This window comes from Nipponia nippon, unplaced genomic scaffold (genome assembly GCF_047370975.1).
Source record: "Nipponia nippon isolate SJK-2023a ecotype South Korea unplaced genomic scaffold, ASM4737097v1 scaffold_44, whole genome shotgun sequence".
Classification (NCBI taxonomy): domain Eukaryota; kingdom Metazoa; phylum Chordata; class Aves; order Pelecaniformes; family Threskiornithidae; genus Nipponia; species Nipponia nippon.
The window spans coordinates 70611-81162 of record NW_028262363.1 but is presented as its reverse complement, the minus strand read 5'-3'; the positions used below and the strand labels follow the sequence as shown (position 1 = coordinate 81162).

The window sequence follows — 10552 nt, the reverse complement described above, 5'->3', positions numbered from 1 at the left end:
CGGGGAAGTCCCGGGGTCGCTTCCGCTCCGCAGCGGGAGCCGGGGCCTCCGGAGGGGACCCAGGCGTCGGGGGGGGACCCCGGCCTCCGGGAGGGGACCCCGGCCTCCGCGGGGGGGACCCCGGCGCCCGCCCCCATGGCGGAGGAGCTGCCCGTGGACCTGCGGACGCGGCGCGGGGCCCCCCCCGGCCCGGGACCCCCCGAAGCGTCGCTGCCGCTGCGGAAGCGGCGCTCGGCGATGCGGGGGGCGATGGGGACGCCCCCCCCGGGGCAGGGACCCCCGCCGGGGCAGGGACCCCCCCCGGGGAAAGCCCCCCGCGGCGCCCCCCCCGCGCCGCCCCCCGGCCTCGGCTTCCCCCCGCCGTCCGCCGCCTTCTTCTCAGGTGAGACCCCGGGAGCCCCCCGGGACGCCGGGGACCCGTGGGCGGGAGAGGGCGAGGGACCCCGGGGTCCCCCGTGGGTGGGACGGGGCGAGGGTCCCCGTGGGTGGGAGAGGGCGAGGGACCCCGGGGTCCCCCGTGGGTGGGACGGGGCGAGGGTCCCTGGGGTCCCCGTGGGAGAGAGAGGGCGAGGGTCCCCGTGGGTGGGAGAGGGCGAGGGACCCCGGGGTCCCCCGTGGGTGGGACGGGGCGAGGGTCCCCGGGACGCCGGGGTACCCCTGCTGACCCCACCGCGCAGGGCTGCGGGCGGAGCTGCCGCTGCCGCTGCTGGGGGGGGCCGGAGCGGGACTGGCGGCCCCCCCGGGGGTCCCCGCCCTCCCCCCCGCCCCCCTGGCCCTGCTGGGACCCCCCGACACCCAACTGGCCGCCGACATCGCCGCCGCCACCGGGCAGGACGAGGACGGTGACACGTGAGTCGAAGCCCCCCCCCCCGCGAGACCCCCGCGATAGGGCCCCCCCCCGCGATAGGGCTCCCCCGCAGTGAGACCCCCCCTTGGGGCCCCCCCGGGGAGACCCCCGACGCAGACCCCGCCGGTGGGACCTAACAGCCCCCCCGTGGGGACCCCCCTAACGCCCCCCCGTGAGACCCCCCTCGGGGACCCCTCGCCCCCCCCACCGCGCGGGGAATCCCCGGCTCCGCCGGGCTGCCCCGGCCCCGCCCCGCCGCCGCTTGACGTCACCGCCCCGGCCACGCCCCTTTACTGGAAGCGCTGGGGGGAGGGGCGGCTTCCTCCTCCCCATCCCCCCCCAGGTGCCTGTGACCCCCCCCGCGCGTCCCCTCGTGTCCCGCGTCTCCCCCAAACCGCTCGTGTCCCCCGTGACCCCCCCGTGTCCCCCCGCGACCCCCCATGCCTCCCTATGACCCCGTGTGCACCCAAGCCCCCCTGTGTCCCCCATGACCCCGTGCCCCCCCATGCCCCCCTGTGTCCACCCAAGCTTCCCCACGCCCCCCGTGACCCCGTGTCCCCCCAGGGCGCTGCACATCACCATGACCCCATGTCCCCCGTGTCCCTGTGTCCCCCTCACGCCCCCCTGTGTCCCCCCCCACACCCACCCGTGACCCCACATCCCCATGTCCCCCCAGGGTGCGGCACATCACCATGACCCCATGTCCTCCCCACACCCCCCGTGACCCTGCATCCCCGTGTCCCCCCAGGGCGCTGCACATCACCATGACCCCATGTCCCCTGTGTCCCCATGTCCCCCGTGACCCCCCCACGCCCCCCCCTGACCCCCCGTGTCCCCCCAGGGCGTTGCACATCGCTGTGGCCCAGGGGGCCCTGGGGGCCGCCCGGCGCCTGGTGGGGCTGTTCCTGCAGGGGGGCCGGGAGCTGGACGTCTACAACCGCCTGCGGCAGGTGGGGAGCCGGGGGGCCCGGGACGCGGGGGGGCGCGGGGGGGTGGGGGGATGTACGCGCCCCGTGCACCCCCGACGGCCTTTGCACGAGCCCCGTGCGAGCCCTGACGCCTCGCACGCCCTCGCGCGCTGCTGCCCCTTTGCACACGCCCCGCGCCTGTTGCGAGCCTCACGGCCCCGCGCACGCCGCAGGCGCACCTCGCCTTCGCGCGTGCCCCGTGGCCGTCGCGTGCCCTTGCGTACCCTTGCACGCCCCTGATGCGTCTCACGCCTCTGTGCACCTCGCGCGCCTGGCGCACACCCTCGCACGCACCCTGCCCGCCCCTCATGCCCGCCAGAAGCTTGCGCGCCTCGCGCACGCCCGGGCGCGCCCTCACCCACCCGCGCAGACCCCGCTGCACCTGGCGGTGATCACCGGGCAGCCGGGGCTGGTGCGGCTGCTGGTGGCCCACGGGGCCTCGCCGATGGCGCTGGACCGGCTGGGGCGCACGGCCGCCCACCTGGCCTGCGAGAGCCGCAGCCCCCGCTGCCTGCGTGAGCTGCTGCGCCCCGGCCCCCGGGGGGGCCCGGACCTGCAGGCCCGCAACTACGAGGGTGAGCACCCCGGGGCGGGGTGGGGGTCCCTGGGCCACAGGCACCCCGAAATGGGGGCATGGGAACGGGGTGGTGGGGACAGAGTGGGGGGGCACGTGGGAGTGGGGGTGCACGGACACGGGGGCAACGGGGGGGGGATGATGACACCAAAATGGGGGGGCACAGAAGGGGCAGGCACCAAAATGGGGGGATTGGGGGGCACAGAAAGGGGGGCACCAAAATGGGGGGAGGTAATGGGGGGAGGTAATGGGGGGGCACAGAAAAGGGGAGGCACCAAAATGGGGGAGGTAATGGGTGGGAGGTAATGGGGGGCACAGAAAGGCGGGGGCACCAAAATGGGAGGAGTGGGGGGCACAGAAAGGGGGGCACCAAAATGGGGGGCACAGAAAAGGGGGGCACCAAAATGGGGGGGGGAATGGGGGGCACAGAAAGGGGGGGCATGGCAGCAGGGGCCAGCGGGGCTGCCCGAACAGGCTGTCCTGCCCCAAAGCTGCATGGGACTGGGGGCGGCTCAGGAGCTCAGCTCCCCTGGCCCCCCCCGACCCTCCGGTCCCCCCCAGGCCTGACCCCCCTGCACGTGGCCGTCAGCTCGGGTGCCCGCGAGAGCGTCCTGCTGCTGCTGGAGCACGGGGCCGACGTCGACGCAGTGGTGGGGCCCGGGGGCGAGGAGGGGGGGCTCCATGGGGGCTCAGGGGATGCTGGGGGGCTTTTGGGGGCTCTGGGCTGCATCGGTGGGGGGAGGTTGGAGGAATCTGGGGGGTCTTCAGGGGGCCCTGGGGGAGGCAGGGCCTGGGGGGTGCAGGGGTCTTGGGTGGGGGTGTCAGGGGGTGTCCCCTCACCCCCCCGGCTCCCCCAGGACATCAAGAGCGGCCGCTCGCCGCTGCTGCACGCGGTGGAGAGCAACAGCCTGGAGATGGCCGAGCTGCTCATCCAGGTGGGCTCTGGAGGGGCTGGGGGGGGATGCTTGGGGGATGGGGGGCGGTTTGGGGGGCTGCGGGGGGCTTGGAATTTGGGGGCTTCAGGAGGCATTGGGGCTGCAGGGGGCTATGAGAAGTTGGGGGGCCAGGGGATGGGGCTGACGCAGGGGTCCCGGGGCTGACACGGGGGCCTAGGAGAGGTTGGGGGGCCGGGGGTCCCGGGGCTGACGTGGGGGCCTAGGAGAGGTTGGGGGGCCGGGGGTCCCGGGGCTGATTGACCTGGGGGTCCCGGGGCTGACGTGGGGGCCTAGGAGAGGTTGGGGGCCGGGGGTCCCGGGGCTGATTGACCTGGGGGTCCCGGGGCTGACGTGGGGGCCTAGGAGAGGTTGGGGGGCCGGGGGTCCCGGGGCTGATTGACCTGGGGGTCCCGGGGCTGACGTGGGGGCCTAGGAGAGGTTGGGGGCCGGGGGTCCCGGGGCTGATTGACCTGGGGGTCCCGGGGCTGACGTGGGGGCCTAGGAGAGGTTGGGGGGCCGGGGGTCCCGGGGCTGATTGACCTGGGGGTCCCGGGGCTGACGTGGGGGCCTAGGAGAGGTTGAGGGGCCGGGGGTCCCGGGGCTGATTGACCTGGGGGTCCCGGGGCTGACGTGGGGGCCTAGGAGAGGTTGGGGGGCCGGGGGTCCCGGGGCTGATTGACCTGGGGGTCCCGGGGCTGACGTGGGGGCCTAGGAGAGGTTGGGGGGCTGGGGGTCCCGGGGCTGATTGACCTGGGGGTCCCGGGGCTGAGGTGGGGGCCTAGGAGAGGTTGGGGGCCGGGGGTCCCGGGGCTGATTGACCTGGGGGTCCCGGGGCTGACGTGGGGGCCTAGGAGAGGTTGGGGGGCCGGGAGTCCCAGGGCTGATTGACCTGGGGGTCCCGGGGCTGACGTGGGGGCCTAGGAGAGGTTGGGGGGCCGGGGGTCCCGGGGCTGATTGACCTGGGGGTCCCGGGGCTGACGTGGGGGCCTAGGAGAGGTTGGGGGGCCGGGGGTCCCAGGGCTGATTGACCTGGGGGTCCCGGGGCTGACGTGGGGGCCTAGGAGAGGTTGGGGGGCCGGGGGTCCCGGGGCTGATTGACCTGGGGGTCCCGGGGCTGACGTGGGGGCCTAGGAGAGGTTGGGGGGCCGGGAGTCCTGGGGCTGATTGACCTGGGGGTCCTGGGGCTGACGTGGGGGCCTAGGAGAGGTTGGGGGGCCGGGGGTCCCGGGGCTGATTGACCTGGGGGTCCCGGGGCTGACGTGGGGGCCTAGGAGAGGTTGGGGGGCCGGGGGTCCCGGGGCTGATTGACCTGGGGGTCCCGGGGCTGACGTGGGGTGCCGGCAGCGGGGCGCCAGCGTCAACGCCCAGTCGTATGCGGGGTGCACGGCGCTGCACGCAGCCGCGGGCCGGGGGCTGCTGGGGGTCCTGCGGCTGCTCCTGCGCAGCGGCGCCGACTGTGCCCTCAAGAACTACCACAACGACACCCCCCTGGCCGTGGCCAGCAGCCGGCAGGTGGGGGCTGGGGGGCAGGAGTGGGGGGGCGGGGGGGCTCGGGGGGTGGGGGGCGGAGTGGGGGGCAGGGGGCGGTTGGTGTGCGGGGGTTTGGGGGGCAGGAGTGGGGGGCAGGGGGGTTGGGGTGCGGGGGGCAGGAGCGAGGGGCAGGGGGGTTTGGGGGGCAGGAGCGGGGGTCAGGGGCTTGGGGTGCAGGGGAGGGGTTCGGGGGACATGGGGGGGACATGGCAGAGGGTGCTGGGGAAGGACCTGGGGGTGCACGAGGAGTTTTGGGGTGCACGGGGGCATTTCGGGGGGGGCCCCATGCTGACTGCGGCCTCCCCCCAGGTCATCGACATCCTCCGGGGCAAGGCCTCGCGGCCCCCCCCAGCCCCTGCCAGCCCCCCCTCGCCCCCCGAGGGGCCCCCCCCAGCACCCAACGGTGAGGGGGGGGCTGTAGGGGGCCCTCGAGGGTTTGGGGGATGTCTGGGGGGGGGCAAGGGGGTTCCCAGGGTCGGGGAGGGGTCCCTGGAAGCCTTCGGGGAGGGGGGGAGTTTTGGGGGGAGCCTGGGGAGGGTTCGGGGGGGTTGGGGATGTCGGGGGGGCAATGAGGGTCTTGGGGGTCCCTGGGGGGTCTCGGGGTTTGGGGGTCGCGGGGGTCTCTCAGGGGTCCCTGGGGGTCTTGGGGGGTCGCGGGGGTCCCACGGTCAGGGGGTCCCGGGGGGGTCCCGGGGTTTGGGGGTGCCAGGGGCATCTCGGGGGTCCCAGAGTCAGGGGGTCCCGGGGGGGCCCCGGGGTTTGGGGGTCCCGGGGGGGGTCCCGGGGTCGGAGGTACCCGGGCGATGAGGGGCCAGGTCCTTCCTCACCGCCCGCCGCCCCCCCAGGCCCGGCTGCCCCCGGGTCCCCGCCGGCCTCCCTCAGCCCGCCCCAGACCCCCACCGCAGCCAATCAGAGGGCGGACTCTGCTGAGCCGGCCAATGGGGTGCAAGGGCTGGGGCCCCGCCTGGGGGTGAAGCATGACGGTGGCACGGGGCAGCCAATGGGATGCGCCGGTGGCCCTGCTCTCGCCCTGCCATTGGCCGATGCCCCCCTGGACCCTGCCGGCCTCTACCCGATGGCGTCGCCCGGCCGGGAGGCCGCAGCCAATCCCCTCGCGCCGCGGCCTTTCCACCGGCCAATTGTCTCGCTGGGTCCGCCGGCCAATCAGGGGCCGCCGCGGGCAGCCCAGATGGACCAATCACGGACGCTGGCGGGAGGGAGCAAACGCTCCCCCGAGCCCCCGCGGCTCCGCCCCCGGGAGGGGCGGGGCCAGGCGGGAGGGGGCAGGTGACCCGGTCCCGGACCCCGGCGGCCGGGGGGCCCCGCCCCCATCCAGGAGCATTAACCCTCCCCCCGCGGGGGCGGGGCCAGTCCTGTAACGAGGCGAATTAAAGCGATTTTGGCTACGAACCCTCGCGGGGAGGGGCTACGGCGGGGGGCGGGGCTACGCCGTCAGTCCTCGGAAGTCGCACGCTCTGGGCCGGCGGGCCCCGGAAGTGCCCGTCAGTCCTCCGGAAGTGGCACTCTATCGGCCGGTGGGCCTCTGGCGCCCTGGCATGGCCGTCGGTGAAATTCCTCTCCTTGCCCTTCAGCTCATCAAGGTTTTTTGGCATTTCTCAGTTTATCTCTGTCCACCTCACTGTCCCCTTTTTAAAATCCTCGCTCTCTGCCCTGTGGCCCATCGCTATTTTCCCCCCCTGTACCTCTCCCTCTGTGGCTCCCTTTCCCTATTTTTCAGTCCCCCTTCTCTGTCCTGCAGGCGATCGCTGTTGGATTGGGTTTACGTGGCAAGGTGTTGTTAGCTGGGGCGGGGCAGGGGCTGCAGGGGTGGGTTCTGCGAGAAGACACCAGGAGTTGCCCCCATGTCAGGCACAGCCACTTCCAGCTCCAAGATGGATCTGCAGCCGGTCCAAGCTGAGCCCATCGGCAATGCTGGTTGTGCTTCTGGAACGGACATTTAAGAGGGGGTAAAAAATGCTGCGCAGACGCTGCGATAGAGAAAACGTGAGTGTGAAACAGCCCTGCAGACACTAAGGTCGGTGAAGAAGGAGGGGGAGGAGGTGCTCCAGGCACCGGAGCAGAGATTCCCCTGCAGGCTCTGGTGAAGGCCACGGTGAGGCAGGTCGTCCTCCTGGCGCCCGTGGAGGTCCGCGGTGGAGCAGACATGCACTCGCAGCCCATGGAGGACCCCGTGCCGCAACAGGTGGATGTGCCTGAAGGAAGCTGTGACCCTATGGAGAGCTTGCGCTGGAGCAGGCTCCTGGCAGCACCTGTGGCCCTGCGGAGAGGAGCCCACACTGGAGCAGAAGAAGAGCATGAGGAGGAAGGAGCGGCAGAGATGATGTGTGATGAACTGAGTGTGACCCCTGCTCCCTGTCCCCCTGCATTGCTCAGGGGTGGGATGTGGGAAGGTCAGGAGTCATGAAGATGAGCCCAGGAAAAAAGAGCAAGGCGGTTTTTAGATTTGTTCTTACCTGTTGATAAGATAAGAACAAATAAAACAAAATAAGATAAGAACAAATCTTGTCCTACTCTTGATTTTGATTGACAATAAATGGAATTAATTTCCCCAAGCTGAGTCTGTTTTGCCTGTGACAGTAATTGGTGAGTGACCCTCTGTCCTTTTCTCGACCTACAAGTTTTTTTGTTGTATTTTGTCCCCCTGTCTTATTGAGGAGGGGGAGCCACAGAGTGGCTTGGTGAGCACCCGGTGGCCAGCCGAGGTCAACCCACCCCAGTTCCCTTCTGTCAGGCTCCCTGTCCCTATTTTTCAATTCTTGCCTATGTTTCTTGTACCGCATCGCTTTTGAAACTTTCTTTCTACTTCTCCATCCTTATTTTTTAAATTCTTGCATAGGTTTCTCAAACCCAGTTGCTTTTTAAATTTTCTTGCTACCTTTCTGTCTCCCTGACCTAATTTTAATTTTTTGCCAGTGTTTCTTGTACCCCGTCGCTTTTCAGATTTTCTTCGTACTTCTCCCTCTCTGCAGCTCCGTGTACCTGTTTTTTTAATTCTCGTGTAGGATTCTTGTATACTGTTGCTTGTAAAATCTGTTTATGTCTCCCTCTATCCATCTTCCTGTCTCTAATTGATAATTCTTCCCTCTCTGTCCTCTACCCTGTCACTTTTCACACTTTCTACATCTCCCTCTTTCTAGCTCCCTGTCCCTATGTGTTAGTTCTTCCCTATGTTTCTTGTACCCTGTTGCTTTTAGAAAATTTTCTTTCTACATCTACCTCTATCCCGCTGTTTCTATTTTTTTATTTCTTGGCTATGTTTCCTTTCCCCTGTCACTTCAGAATTTTCCCTGTCCCTTGTCTTGTTGTCCTGCTGGTCCCTTCTGCCTCTCTCTCCTGCTCCCTGTCTCTCTTATTTATTCCTCCATCTCTCTGTCCCTGTTCACCCCCGCAGTCTTTCTTCTGCTCTCCTCTCTCTACACAGTTGTCCTGCTCCCTGTCCCTCTCTTGTTCGCAGCATCCCGTTTTCTGTCCCACACCTCTGTGTCCCTCTGTCCTTCCGCCTGCTTTTCTCTTCTCTTTTCTCCCTCTGTCCTGCTGCATTTGGGCACTGAGCCTTGCAGCCAACTCGCCGCCAAGATTTCTTACGTGCATTAATGAATAAACTTTTCCTGCCTCGTCTGTGCCCCTGGATGTGTTTGCAGCCCCTGGGTGCAGAGCATGTGGCTGTGGAGAGGTGCAGGGGAGGGGGTGATGTGCTGTGGGGCTTTGGCAATGGCCCCTATTGCTGATGGGCTCCAGCTGGGTCTGGGGCAGCCCCAGGTGTGGCCAGTGAGGCTGAGGATGGGGCTGGCCCTGCTGTGTGAAGGGGCTCTAGCTGTAAAGGGGGCTGCCTGGGCATGCCTGCTTGAGAAAGCTGATGAAGGGGAACGGGCTGAGGAGGGAGTCCTGCAGGCAGGTGCCTCCTGCAAGGAACGGCCAGTCTGTGTGGCGAGGAAGGATCCCTCCGAGCCGTCCCCAACAGGGCAGACACCAGCACGCAGTGCTAGGAGCTCAGTGCCTCTGTTGGCTACGTGGGTGAGCCACCAGGTATTGAGGAAGCCTTGCGGAGGAGGAGCATAGAGGTGCCCGCTGCATGCTGCTGAATGGGCGAGGGTCCGGCGTGCAGCACTGCAGAGGAGGAAGGGGCAGAGGCAGAGAGAGAAGCGTCGAGGCGGTGAAGGTCTCCTGCCGGCACCAGGAGCTGTGGTGAGTCACGCGTCCTCTCCTCTGTATCCTGGCCCATCTCTGCCACCCTTCTCCAGATGTCTGCCTGCCTCCATTCCTCCGTCTGCCTCTCTGCCCACCTACCTGCATGGCTCCCCAAAACTTGTTATTCTTCTGCCAACTCTGGAGAATACGCCGTTGCATTTTAAATTTTTTCTATGTGTCTCTCTAGCCAGCTCCCTCTCCCTGTTTTTCAGTTTTTCTGCACTGCCTTGTGGCCTATTACTTTTAAATTTTCATTTCTATATCTCCTCCCTATCCAGCTCCCTGACCCCATGTTTTTTTAATATCTCCCTCTGCTCTGTACCCCATTGCTTTTCAAACTTTCTTTCTATGCCTCCCTCTATTTGGCTCCATTTTTGTATTTTTTATTTCTTCTCGCTCTTTCCTTCACCCTGTTTGGTTTTAAAATTCCTTTATATGTACGTATCTCTCTCGCCAGCTCCCTGGCCTTATTTTTTAATTTTCGCCTGTGCGAATCGTACCCCATCGCTTTTTGAATTTTCTTTCTATTTGTCCCTCTATCTTCCACCCTGTCCCTATTTTAAAATTCTTTCCTGTGTTTCCTGTACCCCGCCACTTTCTCTTTCTGTGTATCCCCTTATTTGTCTCCCTGTCATTATTTCTTAATGTTTTCCTATTTGTCCTGTACCCCATTGCTTTTTAAGTTTTATTTCTATGTCTCGCACTATGTGGCTCACTGTCCCTATTTTTTTAATCCCTCCCTTTGTATGGGGAAGGGTCTGTCCAGGCATGCCTGCCTGAGGGACCTGATGAAGGGGAACTGTCCAAGGAGGGAATCCAAGGGAGTCCTGCAGGCAGTTGCCTCCAGCAATGAATGACCAGTGCCTGCAGCGAGGAAGCATCCCTCTGAGTGTCCCTGACATAGCGCATTACCAGCACACAGTGCTGGGAGCTCAGCGCCTCCATCGGCTGCACGGGAGAGCCGCCGGGAAGCTTGGTGGTGGAGGAGCGTTGAGGCACCTGCTGCCGAGGCAGACAGAAAAGCATTAGGGCAGCGAAGGTCTCTTGCCGGTGCCAGGAGCTGCGTCGAGTCGCGCGTTCTCTCGTGTGCATCCTGGTCCACCTCTGCTGCCCTTCCCCGGATCTCTGCCTGCCTGCCTGCCTCCCTGCCTGTCCCTGCTTCTGTCTCCCTCTCTGCTGGCCCACCTACCTGTCTGGCTCCCCAAAGCTTGTTACTCTTCTGTGAACTCTGCCCTGTACCACTTCACCTATTAATTTTTTTTTCCTATATTTCCCTCTCTGTGGCTCCCTCTCCCTATTTTTTAATGCTTTCCTGTGTTTTCTGTACCCTGTTGCATTTTAATTTCTCTTTCTATGTTTCCCTGTCTCCAGCACCCTGTCCCTATTTTTAAATTCTTCTCTCTGTTCTATACCCCGTCGCTTTTTAAATTTTCTTGCAATGGTTCCTTCTATCCATCTCCCTGTCCCTGTTGTTTTAATATTCCCGTGT

At 66.1% G+C, this 10552-nt stretch overlaps 1 protein-coding gene across 4 annotated transcripts; it reads left to right on the top strand.

Annotated features, from left to right (window-relative positions):
• On the top strand, positions 1-7427 carry BCL3 (BCL3 transcription coactivator). Of its 4 annotated transcripts, none has more exons than XM_087778609.1 (10): positions 1-382; positions 678-849; positions 1689-1797; positions 2186-2390; positions 2951-3039; positions 3247-3324; positions 4669-4836; positions 5164-5257; positions 6614-6858; positions 6950-7427. In XM_087778609.1, exons 1-9 carry the CDS (start codon positions 136-138, stop codon positions 6823-6825), a joined length of 1374 nt encoding a protein of 457 aa, XP_087634735.1. In that variant the 5' UTR covers positions 1-135; the 3' UTR covers positions 6826-6858; positions 6950-7427. The 4 variants fall into 4 exon arrangements, with proteins under 4 accessions (XP_087634735.1, XP_087634733.1, XP_087634732.1 ...); XM_087778607.1 differs by lacking the exon at positions 6614-6858 and adding an exon at positions 5700-6455; XM_087778606.1 differs by adding an exon at positions 5700-6455 and having other exon boundaries at positions 6724-7427.
• Positions 7428-10552: the final 3125 nt, after the last annotated feature.

Coding starts and splice junctions, on each gene's coding strand:
- BCL3 (XM_087778607.1), top strand. CDS start 136: ATGGCGGAGGAGCTGCCCGTGGACCTGCGGACGCGGCGCGGGGCCCCC. Junction 3,040..3,246: donor GGGCCGACGTCGACGCAGTG/GTGGGGCCCGGG, acceptor CGGCTCCCCCAG/GACATCAAGAGCGGCCGCTC. Junction 5,258..5,699: donor GCCCCCCCCAGCACCCAACG/GTGAGGGGGGGG, acceptor CCGCCCCCCCAG/GCCCGGCTGCCCCCGGGTCC.